Source organism: Cajanus cajan, chromosome 3 (genome assembly GCF_000230855.2).
Source record: "Cajanus cajan strain Asha chromosome 3, NIPB_CcT2T_4, whole genome shotgun sequence".
Taxonomy (NCBI): Eukaryota; Viridiplantae; Streptophyta; class Magnoliopsida; order Fabales; family Fabaceae; genus Cajanus; species Cajanus cajan.
Window position 1 is genome coordinate 68,421,282 of NC_138519.1, and position 19,586 is coordinate 68,440,867.

The 19,586-nt window shown below is 29.6% G+C and overlaps 2 protein-coding genes across 4 annotated transcripts; one reads left to right on the top strand and one right to left on the bottom strand.

Moving 5' to 3' along the window:
• Positions 1-5,530: 5,530 nt before the first annotated feature.
• Positions 5,531-10,958, top strand: MPK10 (MAP kinase 10). 2 transcript variants are annotated; one of them, XM_020351626.2, is made up of 7 exons: positions 5,531-5,643; positions 5,871-6,124; positions 6,346-6,475; positions 8,389-8,526; positions 8,759-9,091; positions 9,361-9,541; positions 10,541-10,958. In XM_020351626.2, exons 2-7 carry the CDS (start codon positions 5,877-5,879, stop codon positions 10,708-10,710), a joined length of 1,200 nt encoding a protein of 399 aa, XP_020207215.1. In that variant the 5' UTR covers positions 5,531-5,643; positions 5,871-5,876; the 3' UTR covers positions 10,711-10,958. The 2 variants fall into 2 exon arrangements, with proteins under 2 accessions (XP_020207215.1, XP_020207216.1); XM_020351627.3 differs by lacking the exon at positions 5,531-5,643 and having other exon boundaries at positions 5,672-6,124.
• A 1,952-nt stretch (positions 10,959-12,910) lies between these two features.
• On the bottom strand, positions 12,911-17,920 carry LOC109792238 (stress response protein). Of its 2 annotated transcripts, none has more exons than XM_020351631.3 (5): positions 17,557-17,909; positions 16,679-16,780; positions 14,618-14,759; positions 14,480-14,526; positions 12,911-13,288 (listed from the first exon to the last, which is right to left on the bottom strand). In XM_020351631.3, exons 1-5 carry the CDS (start codon positions 17,641-17,643, stop codon positions 13,073-13,075), a joined length of 594 nt encoding a protein of 197 aa, XP_020207220.1. In that variant the 5' UTR covers positions 17,644-17,909; the 3' UTR covers positions 12,911-13,072. The 2 variants fall into 2 exon arrangements, with proteins under 2 accessions (XP_020207220.1, XP_020207221.1); XM_020351632.3 differs by having other exon boundaries at positions 13,185-13,277; positions 17,557-17,920.
• Positions 17,921-19,586: the final 1,666 nt, after the last annotated feature.

The window sequence follows — 19,586 nt, forward strand, 5'->3', positions numbered from 1 at the left end:
TAAGCATGGAGAGCTTGAAGGAACTTCAATCTCCTCCAAGTAGCTCCATCAACTGGGGAGTTTAAGATCATTTTTTAACCCTCTTATTCTTATTAATAAGCCTCTAGGTTGAGCTCAAGAGTCTAACCCAAGACTCCTTCATAACCCATTGTCCATTCTTTCCAAAAACATTTCAATTATATCACTAATCCTATTAATTATATTAATTAAGTCAAAAATTTGATTTTTATTATTATTAAAACACTTATTTATTTAATTAACAAAAACTATTTATATTATAAACTTAATTAATTGATTATCTAAGTCTATAATATAATTTTTATTAAAGGTAAATTATTTTATTTATTTCATAAAATTAAGAAGTTACCGTAGCTTGACCTATAACTTAGGATTTTATTACTTTATAGTTCTAGAACTTGTAAATATATATATAGGATTGTGTTGTAATCTCACTTAAGGACTTTATGTTTTAAGTTGTTATAAGTAGAGATTGCTTTATATTTTTTGTCCTATATATTGTTACATGAATATTCAAATACTATTTGCATAAAAATCTAAAGTTAGTTGATGTTTATGCTTTTTGTTGCCTAGTAACTATGTTGTTGTAAGTGTAGTAACCTATTGGAAATGTATATGTAAAAAATAACACCTTTAGTCTCATAAGTTTAGGATATATTTATTGTATCTATACATCTCACTAATATATTATATATATATATATATATATATATATATATATATATATATATATATATATATATATATATATAACATAATCGTTAAATTTATCAAGGAAGGTATAATATCTATTTACCAATATCTAATTTTTTTGGTGAATATAATGTCTATTAATGTGATGTATACCCTACATTTTGTTGGAATGTATATAAAAGGAACTATTTTTTATGAGAATAAAAGTGTCATTTTTTATATATGTATTCCGGTTACAATTAGTGCTAAGTATACTACTCATTTTTATTATTATTTCTATATGCAATATGTCCATTGTTTTCTAAGAAAAAATGATGAAACTCAGTCTTGTATCCTATTATATGATTGGAGTACCCATTTTCAAAATGCCAACCAGAGCTTTTGGTCTTCAAGTAGACCTACAAAACAAAATCAATAAGGCATTTTACAGACTCAATCCTTCAGGTTGATTGAATACTTAATTCTTTAGGAATCTAAGCATATCTTATACTTAGGGCGAGCAATATTTTAAAAATGACAAATAGAAGTTAAATGACCTTTTCTATTAATTTAAACACTTTATGAAGGATGAATTGGAAGTTTTTGTGTAAGCAAAGAAATTTTTGCAAGACTTCACTTGTTTTTTCTCGTTGTAACCAATTCCAACTTTATCAAAAATGAAATTTTCGTTTACCAAGAAACATATTTAGGGTTGTCCTTCTCATTATGAATTTTATAAGGAATTTTATCAAATACTCATTTCCAACATTTCACATTGTTTATTGTGATTTGATTAGTGGGTGCACAATTACACTGAGAGGTCCTATGGATCATGTCTAGTGTATCTATCATGTTGAAATTTTAGATTAACAAACTTTTTTTTTTCTCTTTTAATTTTTATTATTATTAGTGATTGTTAATATTTATGTTTCATTATTCATTTAAATGAAAGTATATTGTAATTAATCATAGGAAGAAGATTTGTCAAAATTGAAATCATTTCAAAACATTTTTTACCCACATTAGCCATGAGACACATGTTTGCTTAAGAGGATATTCATTTGTTCATAAATAACGTAATTAACATAACAATTCAAAACAAACCAATTAAATTGTTTTTGATTTGTTAGCTGATTGGTGGGTCTCATTCAAACCAAACCAATAAAATCCAACTTTCATTATTTTGGATATTGGATTTGCACTTTGTAAACTTAATATCCTAAGACTAGAATTGATCACTCTTATTTAATGCTTATATTATTTTAAAATGAAATTTTATGGTATAATAATTTATTTTTGTGATTTTGTGCTATTTTTAAGTTGGTGCAAACCAATTACACTTGAATATGTCATTTGCATTTTTTAATAATAGGTCTATGTTTGAAATTTAGAACAAAATCATGTATTTTTTTATTTATATTTTTTTTCAAAAAAAATCATTTTACATAGAAAAAAACCTAATTAATTCAAATCAAACTAACCTCATTGTTGATAAGATTAATTTGATTAAAATTGTACATTTTTTTTTGACAAATTTAAACTAAACTAAAACAATCAAAATTAATTTATTTAAATTTCTTCTTCCTAAATACACACACACACACATATATATATATATATATATATATATATATATATATTATCCTAAAGAGATAGTATTAAAATATAATAATATTTATAAAAATGTTAATAAAAGTAGAGATAAAAAGGTATTTCCTTTATATATTATTAATGTTATTAAAATAGCTTTATTTAATAATGTTATTCAAATAAAATAAATAATGTTGTTTAATAAAATTATTAAAATAAATATACTTTGTAACATCATTATTATTAAAATAAATAAAATAATATTATTTACTAACATTACTAAAAAAAATTAATTAATTAATTTATAATAATGTTATATATTAATCTAATCAATTACAAAATAAACTAAATAACATTTTTAATGTTTGTTCGTTCCTGGAGTATGGCACTTCAAAGGGTGGGATAGCCGGCCCCAAAATTTAACGCGGTTGTATATATAAGGCAGGATTCAAATCCCTGACCTTGCTTAAGCATGGATCAGCCCCTACCGCTGAACCACACACTTGAGGTTACAATTCAACACTTAAACTTTATGGTTAATGAATACTAAATTAATAATAAAATTAAAATTATGTATTTTTAGAATAAAAAATTACTTATCTTTATTTTAAAATAAGATGATTAAAATTACATACCACTAAAAACACGGAAGCTCAAAATGTAATTTAATCTTATTTTTTTAAAACCTCTACTTTACAATAAAAATATATTATATTAGTTAAAAATATTTTCACGGAGTAATAATATTAATAGATGTTTTTCAAAAAAAAAAATATTAATAGATCATCTGTCAATACACTTCTAATAAACCACCTACTTTATTTCTTTAAGTGGATTCATTTATGCCATCTCAATTTTGAAAAAAAAAACTCATTTAATTTTCTCTCCAATATAAGTTTTTATCCAAAAAAATATTTAACTCACAATTTTTTTTCCTTCTATATTTTATATTTTATCTTATATGTACACGTATAAAAACTAAGCAACTCACAAAAAAGTTATTTATATTTTAAGTAACTCATCGAAAATCCTTTTATAGTACTACTTATTTATAATAACTGAATTTAATATACCAATTCTAGTGTTTTTATGAGCCAATAGAAAGTTATATTTTTTCCCTTTAAAAGCATCCTCACTTACCAAGGCATTAATTACATATTTAAAAAAAAGTATAAATGTTATTTAAATTTTAAAATTATAAATAAGAGTAACGTTACCAACAGTTTCTTAAGCCATTCCTTTTAAATTTCAATACATTATTTTAACACACTTTCTTATTAATTAAAAATCATGAAATCACGATAAATTAATTAAATTTAATGTGAAATTGATCAAATTTTATAATTTTAAATAAATAAATTAACCTCAAGCGTGTAGTTCAGCGGTAGGAATTGATTTATGCTTAAGTAAAGTCAGGGGTTCCGTTGAGGAGCCCCAGATACTTCAGGGACGAACCAAAATTTTAAAAAATAAATAAATTTTAATTAATAAAAATATACTTAAAAAATATGTCAAAAAATTGTATTCCTAAGATATTCATTTCCTTATTAGTTAAAAGTTGCCATTGTGGTTTTTTATTTTTATTTTTTATTTTATATATAAAATGTTATCATTGTATAACTAAAAGAATAACTAAACTAATTAAAATTTGGAAGGAAAAAAGAAAATTCTGAAATATTGTGTGAGCGGAAAACAGTTAGTGAAAAAAAAATGATAAATATTATCTTTTTCGAATTTTCCGGTCTGGGAAAGAAAACAAAAACAAGAGGAAATGTATAATATGGAAATACCCAATTTGCAGTATTTTAATTTTTTTTATCTAAAGAAGTACGGAAAGACATTTATTAACTGCTGTAGAATTAATTATGGAATTTAAATAAAAAGAAAATTTAGTAAAATAAAATCACTTAATATTTTAATATTTAAAAAGCATTTAATAATTATAAATTAAAAACACTTAATAATTATAAATTAAAAAATACTTAATAATTTTAAACTTGAAAAGACTTCAATATTTTAAATTAAAACATTTAATATTTTCAATTTTAAAAAGCATTTAATTTTTTTAATCAATAAAGTTAACATATAAATCTTATTATTGAGTGTTTAAAAAACATTAAACAAACAACATTAATTCACATTATTAAATATTCATAGTCATTAAAAATAAACATTAACTAATTTTTACATATTCAAAGTGTAACTTATGAATAATTTATAATTTTTTTAATTAACTTATAAGTTAATTTATCAAAAATAAGTTAGTTTAATACTAAAACTTATTTGAAAATTTTATAATTTATTTTTATAAAATAATTGAAGTAATTTATAAATTTATATATTTTTTCATTTCATTAATTTACATGAAATTTATTTTTATCTTTTTAATTTTAATTTTTTTATCTAATTTGTCATTATTTACTTTCATCATCAAATAAAAAATATATCATTTTACATTTATCAATTAATTTATCTATTATTTTTATTAAACACTTTCAATTTGATCGATTAATTTATAAGTTTTAAATTTTTTAACTTATAATTGATAGTTTCAAAACTTTTAGTTTAATTATCAATTAAAATTTTATCAAACACATTTATAATTATTTTTAAATATTTTTTATTAAATATTATTTGATGCTTAGTTGAACAAAATAAAATTATCATAAAAGATAAGCATTGGAACTTGAAATGTTTAACTAGATAAAGATATACAATATAATAATATTATTAAAAAAAACAAGAGTTCAGTTTAAAATCAATGTTTAACTAGATAAAGATATATAATACAATAATATAAAAAAAAAACATTAGTTGAGATTAAAATTAACCACTATCATCTTGAGTTTAAACCCTCTCACATGACATTTTTGTCTAATGAAATCTTAATTCTTGATTTAAAATACAAGAGAAGAAGAAAGTATGAGATTTTTGTTGTGAAGATTTACATTTGAGAAAAATTCATATTTCATCATCTCGCATCCCTTGTTATATTAAAGTTTAAATCATTATCATGTGAAATGTTCATATTTGATGATCATCTTTCACTACAAATATCAAATTAGATCGTTATTAAGCGAAATGTCTATATTTCATGTTTAATCATATCTGGAATAAAAATAATTTTTTTAAAAAATGACATGCTTGAAATAAAAAAAAGAAATAATAAAAGAAAACAAGAAATACAGAAAAAGAAAAGTAGTAAAATAGTAAAGTAATATGTAGATGATATATTGAAAGAAAGAGAAATGAAAAAAAGATAAAAGAAAGTTGACAGAAGAAAGAGAGGAGAGTTTTTACAGAAGGAAGGAGAGAGAGAGAGAGTACAGATCTGTTTGACCAAAACCCCTAAACACAAATCAGGTTCCATTCTCTGCTTTTTCTTCTTCTCTAATCCTAATGTTTATGAACACCGATTGCATCACCGCCACCACCACCACCATCACCATCACATGATTAAACACATAAATAAATAAATAAATAAAAATAAATATAAATATAAATATTCATTCACACCTTTGTTGTATGTAACAACAACACCCTGTCATTAACTACTAACTCTCTCTCTCTCTCTCTCTCTTTGGAATTAGACAGCAATGGAAGGAGGAGGAGGAGCTGCTCCGCCGGCGGACACCGTGATGTCGGACGCGGCGCCGGCGGCACAGGCGGAGCCGCAGCAGCAGGTGCCGGCGGCGGTGGGGATGGGGATCGAGAATATTCCGGCGACGCTGAGCCACGGTGGAAGGTTCATCCAATACAACATATTCGGAAACATATTCGAAGTCACCGCCAAATACAAGCCACCCATCATGCCCATCGGCAAAGGCGCATACGGCATCGTTTGGTACTCACTTACCCTTTTTCTCTTTCCTTCTTTGCGAATCGAATCCAACCCCAAGTTCGCTCTTTTATAAATGTCTCTCTCTCTTTTTCCCTTTCGATTTTCTCGTAGGTTTTTGTAAAGAAATGAATTTTTGCTCTCTTTTTTTTTTTTTTTTTTTTATTGCTTCGGAATGGAAGATGGAAAACTTTTGGTTTTGGTTTTGTTTTGCTGTGTGTCAACAGCTCGGCTTTGAACTCGGAGACTAATGAGCACGTTGCCATCAAGAAGATTGCCAATGCTTTTGACAACAAAATTGACGCCAAGAGGACCCTCCGCGAAATCAAGCTGCTTCGTCACATGGATCATGAAAACGTTAGTGAGTGATGGTGTTTGCTGTTTTTCTTTTGCTGCTGTTTTCTTGTTTGTTTCTTTTAGTTTTCTGTGAGCTCAATCTCAATTCTATCTGTTGTGTGCTGTAATTCTTTGCCTGTTTCAATTTAGATCCTGAATTGGGTGTGAAGGCTTCAAAGTCAGTGACCATTTTTGTATGTACAATGTGTTTCGTTTCTGCTGTGAAACACTTTTGCTTTTGACTTGAGGGAATGATGGTTTCTCAATTGTTGGGGCTGTTTAAACGTTGCAGGAGCCATTGAGACCGAAATGCACCTGTTAGTTTCATGTGGTATAATTGCATTAGCTTACTGGTAGTGAATTTATTGCTGGTGACAATTATTTGCAATTGAAAGTGCCAATATGTAGGATGGTAATTCTTACGGTTTTAAGGGCGTGACGACAAACGATGATAAACACCTGTTTTTGTTTGATTCCTTGCAATTTTTGATTAGTTTGTGGCCTTATCTTGAATCTTGATGCAGTTCTTTTAAGGGCGTGACGACAAACGATGATAAACACCTGTTTTTGTTTGATTACCTTGCAATTGTTGATTAGTTTGTCGCCTTATCTTGAATCTTTATGCAGTTCTTTTAAGGGCGTGACGACAAACGATGATAAACACCTGTTTTTGTTTGATTCCCTTGCTATTGTTGATTAGTTTGTCGCCTTATCTTGAATCTTGATGCAGTTCTTTTAAGGGCGTGACGACAAACAATGATAAACATCTGTTTTTGTTTGATTCCCTTGCAATTGTTGATTAGTTTGTCGCTTTATCCTGAATCTTGATGCAGTTCTTTTCCGTTTCTGCCCTGTATTAATGCATTCATTTTTTCTTTTCCTAAACTGATTTGGCATTGGATTTTTGATACATGCTGAGATATATGTTACACCTTTTTTTATCCACTGCCTGTGGAATCCCAGGTGGTGAAATGAAGGTGGTTTACTATGTATTCAGTTAAAGACGTTGCATTTACAGCAAAACTGCTTCTTTTTGTCGTGTTCTAGTTCAGTTGACGTATAACAAGTGTTCATTCATAGGTCATTTAAAGCCTATACATATCATAATTCTTACCGTTTTAAGGGCGTGCCAACAAAAGTTGATTGACACCTGTTTATGTTTGATTCCCTTGCAAACTGCCGTTGTTGATTAGTTTATCACCTTATCCTGAATCTTGATGCAGTTCTTTTCCATCTTTGCCCTGTATTAATGCATGTATTTTTTCTTAAACTGATTTGGTATTGGATTGTTGATGCTTGCTGAGATATATGTTACACATGTTACTATGTATTCAGTAAAATATGTTTCATTTACAGCAAAGCTGATTCTTTTTGTCATGTTCAGATAACGTATAATAAGTATTCATTTGTAGGTCATTTAAAGCCTGTACATATCATAATTCTTACGGTTTTAAGGGTGTGACGACAAAAAGATGACAAACACCTGTTTTTGTTTGATTCACATGCATTTGTTGATAAGTTTGTTGCCTTATCCTGAATCTTGATGCAGTTCTTTTCCATTTCTGCCCTGTATTAATGCATGTATTTTTTTCTTTTCTAAAACTGATTTGGCATTGGATTTTTTATGCTTGCTGAGATATGTTACACATGTTACTTATTTTATCCGCTGCCTGTGGAGTCTCAGGTGGTGACATGAAGATGGTTTACTATGTATTTAGTTAAAAACGTTGCATTTACAACAAAGCTGCTTCTTTTTGTTGTGTTATAGTTTGAATAACGTATAAATAAGTGTTCATTCTTAGGTCACTTAAAGCCTGTACATATCATATTTCTTATATTTTGGGGGGCAAATAACTGTGTGACAGGACTTTCCGCAACTTTGGAGCATTACGAATATTTCTTATATTGATTTGCCAATTGTTATTATTGTCCAGGTTGTTGCAATCAGGGATATAGTGCCACCACCTCAAAGGGAGATATTCAATGATGTTTACATTGCTTATGAGTTGATGGACACTGACCTTCACCAAATCATTCGATCAAATCAAGCATTATCAGAGGAGCATTGTCAGGTACATATTTATATATACTCCTTTTAAATTGTGCCCATGTATCTATTTTCTGTTTGACTATTTTGTCACATTATCACCTCTTCAAATTAAAATGCTGGGTAATAGAGGACTTGAGTTTCAAATTTCATGACTTTAGGAAAGGATTGTATAATTTTCTCATTATTTTTTTTTCTTTGCAGAGTTTATTTGATCTTATCCTTGATACTAATATAAACTTTTTTTCTTGGAACAGTATTTCCTATATCAAATCCTCCGTGGCTTGAAGTACATTCATTCTGCAAATGTCCTGCATAGGGACTTAAAACCTAGCAACCTTCTCCTGAATGCCAACTGCGACTTGAAAATTTGTGACTTTGGACTGGCTCGTGTCACCTCTGAAACTGATTTTATGACTGAATATGTTGTTACAAGATGGTACCGTGCACCAGAGCTTCTGTTGAACTCTTCTGACTACACAGCAGCAATTGATGTATGGTCTGTGGGTTGTATTTTCATGGAACTGATGGATCGGAAGCCTTTGTTTCCTGGAAGAGATCATGTGCATCAGTTGCGTCTACTTATGGAGGTAACTTATTTAGCAGTCTTCATTATTTGAGGAAGTTCGAAGAATTATTGATTCACACTTGTTTTTATGGTTGGAATGACTAACCTGCCAGACTTGGAACTAACATTATTAAAGCGAATTGAAATTCTATGGCAGTGTCATTCTGGAATATAATTCTTGTTAATTTTCGTTTTATTATGTCCATGCTTTTGTAAAGTCAGACACTTGACCAAATTGATGAAATTCATGCCAAAATCAAATGTATAATTGATATGTTTCATACTTGACAGCTGATTGGCACCCCATCAGAAGCTGATTTGGGGTTTCTGAATGAAAATGCTAAGAGATACATCAGGCAACTGCCTCTTTATCGCCGTCAATCTTTTCAAGAAAAGTTTCCGCATGTCCATCCTGAAGCTATAGATCTTGTTGAAAAAATGTTAACTTTTGATCCTAGAAAAAGGATTACTGGTAAGTTTTCATTGCCTGAGTCTCTGTATTCTATGGTTAAAATATAGTAATATCAATATGCATACTTCACAATTTTTTATGCTTAATAACAATTCTATGACAATATGCATCTACCATGCCATAATTAATTTAGTTTTGCTTGAGATCCCATTTTTGTATTGGTTTATATGTTATATATCTTTCAGAAATTGGTTTTCAATTATTCTATCAATATGACATATTGCAAACTTAATGTGATGTAATTTATGTTTAGTTGGTATGGCTTTGTACACTAGTCTTTGTATGTTCACAATCACAACTTAATAGTTCAGCTTATGATATCTATTTCAATATAGGAGCAGTTTTCATAGTTTCAATAAGGTTCTGGAAATGGCTAACTCAAGGCCAGTTTGGTCTGTGAAAATGTTTTCTGTTTTCATTTTCTTCTTCCATTGGTGATTACAAAATAGTCCCCTGTTTGAGATTTGTGCAGGAAATGGTGAAAACATTGTTATTTTCACCACATCCTGTACAAATCTTTAATGTGAAAACAATGTAGGATTATGTAATCATCAAGGAAAATAGAAAACATTTTCACAAACCAAAGCAAAGACATTTTGTCAATCGATCAATATCTTTTGTTGATTTCTTTAACTGAAAATTTTGTTTTCTCCTCACTATGTTTTCTTTCTTTTACTTATTAACTATGCTTTACAATTGAAGAATACAAACTAGAACATATTATTTTTCAAGAAATAAATATTGAAATGAGAACCAACTTATATCAGGTTGCTTCATGTGACATATTTTTGCTTAGCCTGTGTGCATCACCAATTGCTTAGCACATTGTTGTACACAATTTTAAGTTGCTTACCCTCAAAATTTTGTCTAAAGGAAAACCTTGCTTAGTTTATTGCTTTACCTTTTAATAATCTCATAAGCATGTATCACCATCTGCATTCAAATACTGAAGGGAAAGTGTCATGGTGCTCACACTCATTCTTTTGGCTTGTTTTGCAGTTGAAGATGCACTGGCACATCCGTACTTAACATCTCTGCATGACATCAGTGATGAACCTGTGTGCATGACTCCCTTCAGCTTTGACTTTGAACAACATGCTTTGACCGAGGAACAGATGAAAGAACTGATATACCGAGAGGCTATAGCATTTAACCCCGAGTATCAGTAGTGTTAGTCATGTTGTCATTGGATTTGGAACTTGTGATTTTCTGTGTCCATAGGTCAAGAGATTTCATTGTGTATATATTATCTATCATCTGAAACCAGATGATCTTGGTTGGAGTTGAATTGTTTCGATCAGAGGCATGATTGGTAGACTGGAAACAATCATAAGGTATTTGTATTGGCTTATTTGCTTCATATTATTGTCCAATTCATTGGCTTGAGCCAACTGATAAATATTTTCTCGGTCTCAAATTTGTGCTTTTATAGCTGGTGAAATTCTCTCTCTGAAATAGAACCGTGTTAAGGTTTTGTTCTGTTTTCATGCATAAATTTGTTAACACATTTATCTTAACTAATAAAAATAATCGGGAGAGATTATAATTTCCCATTTCAACTACTTTTTTTGAAAAAAAAAAAACTGTTTGCAAAAGGTTTTTGGAATAATAGTATAAATTTGTACCTTTTTTTTAAAATAAGTTATTTTTACAAAGTTGAAAATGTGAAGTTTATAATAATTTTTAAAAAATTTTTAAGCTGATTTATTACATAAAATTTGATATTTTTAATTTATTCAAATGAAATTAAGGATTTTATAATTATTTTTCATCAAATTTATTTAAATGAAATTATATTAATAATAATAATCAATTATTAATATACGACATTATTAAACAATCTAATTTTCAGAGGTTTTTCAAATTATTATCAACAAATATAGGTGACTAGTGAAAGAATGGTGGTTTATGGTTCTACTAGTACTGAAGTGAAAAAGCAATACAATATATATAGATAAGGGTTGATCGACAATTTTCTTCAGATAATTGGGCTGCTTATTGTTGTTGTTGTCATTGTTGATCTTTCAATGTGATTGTTGATTGATTATAGAATTATGCCCATTAAAAACACACATAGAAGTTAGAACCAAAGTAAGAAGCTTGAGCGAGTCGAGGTTAACTTTTGTAGTTGAATCGTTACCATTATTAATACCTTGATTGACTTGGTCAAATTCAGTTCCATTACCCACTGTCATCTTACAACGAAGGCATGGATTCGAGCTAAAATACTACGAAAAATGGTTCGTGGACACTCGTGTTCATAGACCCTTAGAGCGGAGATAAAAAATAGGTAATATGATATAATATAATATTGAGAAAAATGAAAGGTATCAAATGAGTATATTTGTTCAATTTCTATTTATCATTACAAAAATATTACGCGTGTGTTTGGTGTTGCGTTTTAAGAATTGATTTATCAAAATCAATTTTTTAAACGTAGAAACTATTTTTATCGGCTTTAGACAAAATTGATTTTCACCCTTGAAATTGTGTAAAGAAAAAAAAATCAAATATCTATTCAAAGAGAGGAATCAAGTTTTTTTTGAAGAAAATACGTGCGTTAATATAATGCAACGTGCATCCAAACACGCTGTATATCACCAATTTGACATGGCAGATGTTCTCCACCCGAAGAAATTGTTGCCACGTACACTTTGAATATGCGATATTTTCAAAACTAGACCTGTAAGTCAGTAGTAAAGACCTAAGTCAGTAAGACCCTAGTTTATGACTTATTATAGTCAAACAGTCAATAACATTTTTAATACCAAATATTTAAAAATTTAAAAAAATATATAAAATGATAAGACAATTTAGTTAAATTTTGAATTAGCAAAGATCATTTGCACTTTTTTTTATTGATAAGAATTACGACAACGATCGTAGTGGTTCGATCATATTGTACATCTTACAATAAAAAATAAATAAAGAAATATATTTCATTTATAAACTAATATTTATTTTAAAAATATTTTTGAATTAATTTTCATTAAAAAATTTAAAAACAATAATCTTTTAAAAGTGATTCAAATCAATTTTCTTATATTAAATTCTTCTGGTTCGTTACCAGTTTTGACCAATTCTTCATCAATCTTTTTTATTTCTCTAGTTTTCTTGTCATTTCAACGCAGTGACCTGATTTGTTTCCATCCAACAAGTGGAATTGACTGATCCAGTTTTTATTTTAAATGATGCAAATAAGCACGTCTTGAACAATAGAGTAATGAACCATTAGAAATTAGTGTTATAACCCTCCTTTTTCTGTGTGCGGTTACACACCCATTGCTATTTCCTTCCTCTTCAGTCAAGATGTTCCATTAAACATCAGGCATAATTCAATTTATGGCCCCCCTCAATCTCACACACAGATTAATCCAAGAGAAAATAATCTTTTTGAATAATAACACAAAATGACATACAAAATTACAAATCTGTAAAGAAAGAATACGTTGATAATAAAAGTAAAGCTGGCCACAATTTACTATTTGCATAAAATAATTTTATGATACACGACCGAGTATTCAAGCACTATTAAGTCTTGACGCTCCCAAAGAATCTTGAAAGGCGAACTGGACCATCAGCTTCACTATCGGTTCCAGCATCCTTGCTTCTTGACTTGGGCTTCTTTTCTTTCTTTGATCTCTTAGACCTGGACTTGGATCTTCTTGACACTCTTTCTTCTTCATCACTACTGGAAGAATATGAGGATGACGAAGACGAGCTAGATGCAGAAGATCTTCTTGAATGCTACAAGAGTGGAGGTAATGAGGATGCATACAAAAAATTATATTCATAACTAAAATGTTCGGATACATCAATTGCCAATCAACATTGGTTGGCTCATTGGCATCTTTCATCCAACGTTTCAAATTACAACCAAATGCCAGGTGATTTAACACAAAGCTGTTAATGCAAATGGTTGGGGAGTTATGATGTCCGATATTAACATAATGTCAGGTAATTTAACATAAAGCTGTTTAACCAATGATATTATTCAAATGCAGACTAATATGAGTTAACATTAACGCATAGGCATCAGTGTAAAGAAAATGGTTGGGCAGAAAAAAGGATTACTTAAGAATTCATTCAGACTTAAAAAAAAGAAGAGTAAAACCTGTCATGTTGAAGGGGAAGCAACAAGGTAACACAAATTTCTTTCAACAAAAAATAATTATTTTCATCAAAACCTCCACTCCAAATCTCATGGTGATAACTGAAAACAGATAGGCTAAATTATATGTTTAGTCATTTATCTTATTTTTATGATTCATTTTAGTCTTTTATCTTTAAAATATTCATTTTAGCCTTTTATCTTTTCTAATTTAAGTCAATTCGGTCCTTCTAAAATACTGATTGTTTTTGATTGAGACATGATTTCAAATCACTTTTTGACTAATTTAAGACAGGAAACTTGTTTCATAAGATTCACCTACATGAAAAATATTGAATCACTTTAGGTTGTAATGTTCTATGTCACATGAGACCTAAGTGCCTTAGAAGTCCAGTAGCTTGCAAGCTGGCTTGACTTACTTCCTATGGGACATTAAGACGTATATAACAATGGTTTCCATTCTATTTTAACTTCAGGAAGGGGATGGGGGGTTGTTATGTAACAAAATATATTTCATATAGTAAAGTTGTAAATGACTGAAACATCTGGGGATTATTTGAATTTATCCTATTAAAAATTTTAAAACAAAGGACACAAGCCAAAAGAAATTTTCCAACATGAAAGAAAACAACTTATACCTACACTATTTAGTCCAAAAACATGGTTTCTGAAAACTAAAAGACAAGATAGTTACTAGTTCTTAGTTACATAAGTGAAAGAGATAGTTACACTATTATTCAAATTGCAGTCATAAACATCAAATTTAACATGAAACTTTTCATTTCATATCTGGAAAAAATGTAAATGTCTTAGAGATCAAAAAGCACCTTTCTCTTTCTGCTGCTGTGCTTCTTTGAAATTTTGTCTCTCTTATCTGCAAATTAGAATATGCAGTCATCGTTAGAAGCTGGGACCAGGAATAGCACTAGCAAAACACCAAGTTTCTGCAGCTTTACCACACATACCTTTTGCATGTTTAGACTTACTACTAGAGTGATTTCTTCCTTGGGAAAGCTTACGAGCCCTTTCAGCATCTAGTTGAGCTCTGTACTCTCTCATCATCCTATCTGCATCTGCTTCCAACTCCCCTTTTCTAATTTCTTCTTCCTAATAAATAAAAAAAAGTCACATGTATGATATATCGAAGAAACACAATTTAAAACACTGCTATTGCCCTAGAAAATTGACACATGGAATAACATGCATTGAGATTTAGGAAACAACTAGTAAACTAGGGTTAATAATGCAAATCCAAAATATAAATTAGCCACACCACAAAGAAACTATAATTAACCTAAATAGTTAAGTCTTTGGAAAATATCTCCCCTGGGAAGGAGCATGATCTGAAATAGCTTTTGAGGGACCAGGGATCAATTTGAACAATCATATATTAAAAGCATATAAGATTGTACCTGATGGCCTCTTTAATTAGTTATTGAGAAAGATACAAGTTTCTTAGCAGCTGGACTGCAAGGGTAGTGTCCTTAATGGATTGCTTTGCTAGGGGCTAGAGTAAAGCTAGCTAGAGAGGCTTGCTCTTAGTAATGGTGTGGCCAAATGACAAAGATCTCCCTCTTTATTTTCAGCATTATAGTCACCTCTCCGTACTGTTTATTACCAGTTGTACCTAGAATTAATCAGTTGTCCTCGTAAAATTATACATTTATCATAACAGTAGTGCCTTGGAAAAAAAGGATTGAGAATAGACAAAGAGACTTGAATCTAAGTTGAACAGAAAAGTTTTAAGCAAAACTAGTTGATTAGCTTACAACTGGTTTCTACTTATTCTGCTATAACCAAATCCAGATCTGACTAACTTGAATGGGTAGCTATTGCAATATGAAACTAAAAAGTATGGGAGTGTCATATGGGGAGGTTACTGGAATTTTTTCCCTAATAAAAGTTAACAGATCTAACAAAAGTAACAATGATTCATAATAAAAGGGCAAGCATGAATTAATAATATTAAAGTAGACAACTATACTATAAAAAAAATAAAATAAAATAAGAGTCTGTCATTTGGTCGTATAAAAGAGAAAATTACATTTTCTATGAACAAGAGAAAAATACAATATTCTCGTAGCCTTTATTTGTTGAAATAGATGAATCAACAAAGGAAACAAAAAGATAAAACATTTTTTAATATTAGCATATCTTATTTATAGGATTAAAATAATACATGGTTTGTATAAGAATTATATTTTGTTTAAAATGTTTTTTAAGTTATATACTTTTAATTTTACGCTACAAAACTTATCTAAAAACAATATAAGATTATGATCTGTAAAATATTTATATATATATATATATATATAGAAAATCTAACAATGAGCAATATGCTGTGAAAATATTTAGCCCTTTTAAGTTTGTAGCTAATCAAATGTATAAAAATGGGATGTGGAGTAGTTTTTGGTCATCTTTGGGCTTTGCTGTCATTTCAACAAATCATTGGGTAATGAAATGCAATTTACTCTTAAAAGAATTATATTCAGCCTTCCCAATGATTTATTTATATATCAGCACCTGAGCATAATACAACCATTTCACTGCAAGGAGGAAGAAACAGTTACTGAAAAAATGTATACTTGTTGTACATGGACAAATGACAAACATCGGGTTTTTTTATATCAATAAATTCTAATTATATAGGAAATGAGAATCAAAATGAAATAAAAGTTGAACAAATTTTAGTGAAACAGGCCAAATTTCAGACTGATTTGATCTGAAATCTATACAATACACAATCCTCAAATTTAGAGCAAGGTGCAAGAGGATGTATGTTCTACTAGGCAGTAGACAATAAAGAATAAATGCAGAGATAGAGCTGCATGAATGTTAAAAACAATGATATAATGCACAGTTTAAACCAAAAAATGACATGTATTGAAATAATAAAAGGTTACAAAGTATGCAGCTTGGATGAGACTGAGAAGCAGACAGAATCAACAGATGTCTTTTAAATCACTTAATTCTGATTTCTGATTAAGAAGGTACAGAATGAACATTAAAAGTTTTCCAAAGATTACCTTTTGTTTCTTTTTGTACTCTTCCCAGGTAATGGTGTGAGATGTGTTAAGGCTAGCCAAACGAGCAGCATGCCATTCTGGTGAATGAAATGAACCATCCACCTGCGATTGTCCTCATCAATATCGGTCCAGGGTAAAAATGAAATAGGTCCAATCCAACATTCAAGCACTATAAAGCATTTTAATCCTATAGTGTAATATACAAGAATCCAAGTTAGATGAGGGATCCGGAAGGAAACTGTTCCCTTCAAACAAAATTCATACACCCTAGATACGAAATTCTCCACCAGACCACCATATCAACCAAAAAATGAAGGAAAAAACTTAAGTGCAGCTGGTGTTTTTCTCTAATTAGAATTGGAGTTTCACCCATAATAGTCATGTAAGATTATTAGATACAAGAACATCCATGTGTAATTGTGTACGAATCATGAATTCATTGTTCACTTAGTTTCGAAAAGGTTCACTTCCATTTTCAACTAAAAGCTTTAGAAAATAGATTATAAACTAAAAAAGCAGAAGAAGAAAAAATGCTACAAGTTCTGATTCAAGCTAGGGCTTAAACTTAAAGCATCGCTGCACAAGCTACCATTTACAAGCAAACTACAATATGCTTGCTTGACGATAACATATTTCGCAAAAATTGGAATTGCAAAGCCAGTTCGGTGTTCGCGGTGAAAATTAATTGCGGAATTCCGATAATCATCGTTCCAAGGGCATGCCAAACACAGTCCAAGAGTATAAAAGCCAGCAGAAACACATTCGTAATGACGTGCGAAGCTATCGATGAGAAATGTTAAGGGAGATCCGCAAGAGAAGAGAAACATTAGGGAAAACGAGATTAGGTTACGTTAGGGTTAGTATGAAAGGGTACAAACCATGCCGTCTTCGATCTCGTCGGGGCCGGCGGAGGCGCCGCCGAGCCTGGCTCTCTGCATAGCTTTGTAGGCTTGGTTTTTCCCCATTGTTACTGAGCGTGTTGATGGCGACGACGCAATTGGCTATGTGATCATGCAGGTTCACTCCAGAAGAGTTGGAGCAGGGTTCTCGAAATTAGGGATTGAATTTCCAAATCTCTTTGCTCTCTGTTTTTCTTCGTTGGTTTGTTTGTTTGTTTGTATTGTCTGTTTGGTTCCTCCTTTATCGTCCTCCTTCTGCTTCAGATTCACAAACCGTGTATGGGCCTTAGCCGTGTCTTACTTTTGGATTCAATGGACATCTTTCAGTATGGGCCTCCAGCTTTCATATGTGTTAACTACACTTTTACACATTAGATCACGACCCAAAGAAAATGGCAATTGATATTCATACCCCTCTTACTAAACATAACATTTTCCTTTTATTTAGAGTTGTCAATACGGGTGAAATTTGAACCCGGCTCACTAACAACCCGTCTCACCCGGGTTGAACCCGTGGTGAGTCGGGCTAGCCCACCAACCCGTGATTAATTTTTTTTTGATAAAATACAATAATTATTGGGCCATGGTGTAGTCTAACATGAGACAATAATAATTTAATGTTGGATTGTAATTTGTAATTTTTATGATTTTGGATTGTATTTGAAGTTTAAGATGATTTTGAATTATATTTGAAGTTTAAGATGATTTTGGATTATATTTATCTATTTGAGATTATATTAGATTTGATTTGATTGTATTTAAAATTATCATTTAATGTTTGGGATGAATGATTCATTTATGGATGTCTTAATTAAGAATCTCAGATTTTTAAAATAAGTTTAAATTTTTGGACTTTAGTTGTATATTAAGAAGAAAAAAAATGAAAAAAATTAATTTTTTTTAAAGGTGAGCCAACCCGTTTAACTCACCAACCCGTGATGGGCGGGGCCGGGTTTGATTTTTTTGAACTCACTGATAAATGAGCCGGATTGGGTTGGCCCACCAAATGGCCAACCCGTGGTGGGCCGGGCCGGGCCAGGCCGGGTAGTCCGTTTTGACAGCTCTACCTTTTATTATAGTCGTATGGGGGAAAAGTATTTATAGTTGAATTTTAATCTTAATAATTAGTTATTTTTATTTTTATTAAAAAATTATTATTTAGTCTTTTTTTTTTAATAATTGGACATGTTTTTATTAAATATTTTTGTGTGTGTGTTCAGTTGACACCATGTATAAGTCTAAAAACTTAAACTAAATTTTATGTCTTTAATAACTTTTTGTATAATGCAAATTTAATCAATCTAACCATTAAATTATGTGATATTAAACTCAAGATCATAAAAATCAAATTTCACATGATTTGAAGTTTTTTACATATATTATCCAAAAATAAATATTTATACATATTTTAAATATTATATTATATGTTAAAATAAAACAATGTGATGAACTACTAAATAATTTTAGAATTATGTAAAATTTTATATACATGATCACTCAAATAAGTTAACCACATGTAACCACTCAAATTCTCAAACTATTAACTACCCATTTTATTATTAACCTCAATTCTCTTATTTTATTATTAAATTTTTAATTAAAATATAAAAATATGAAGTGTTTTAATTTCACTATATAAGAGTGGTTTAATGAGGTGTATATTTTTTCCTTGTATATACACTTCCATTTCCTTTTTATTTATTACAACTAGTAGGAAAAAGATAATGGTTACTTAAAAATTACGAGTAATTATTTTATTTATTTTTTTCTTAATAATACAATCTATTAAAAGTGAACATATTATTTAGTGTGTATCCTCTTTATAAAAAGTATATAAAATTATAATAAGTATAGATATAAATACTTAATTACCTTTTTTTTTTCTTGTCACGGTTTCTCTCTTCACTTTCTTTCTCTGAATTTTCATATTTATTGACATTCACAGGCATTCATTTTTTGTTTAAACTGATAGCAACCCAATTGATTGCACGACCCATCAATAGAGGTCC

Excerpts from the sequence above, each read along its gene's own strand:
- MPK10 (XM_020351626.2), top strand. The coding sequence starts at position 5,877 with ATGGAAGGAGGAGGAGGAGCTGCTCCGCCGGCGGACACCGTGATGTCG. Across the intron at positions 6,476-8,388 it reads GTCACATGGATCATGAAAAC|GTTGTTGCAATCAGGGATAT; the intron begins GTTAGTGAGTGA and ends ATTATTGTCCAG. Across the intron at positions 8,527-8,758 it reads TATCAGAGGAGCATTGTCAG|TATTTCCTATATCAAATCCT; the intron begins GTACATATTTAT and ends TTCTTGGAACAG.
- LOC109792238 (XM_020351631.3), bottom strand. The coding sequence starts at position 17,643 with ATGGGGAAAAACCAAGCCTACAAAGCTATGCAGAGAGCCAGGCTCGGC. Across the intron at positions 14,760-16,678 it reads AGTACAAAAAGAAACAAAAG|GAAGAAGAAATTAGAAAAGG; the intron begins GTAATCTTTGGA and ends TTTATTTATTAG. Across the intron at positions 14,527-14,617 it reads TAAGTCTAAACATGCAAAAG|ATAAGAGAGACAAAATTTCA; the intron begins GTATGTGTGGTA and ends TCTAATTTGCAG.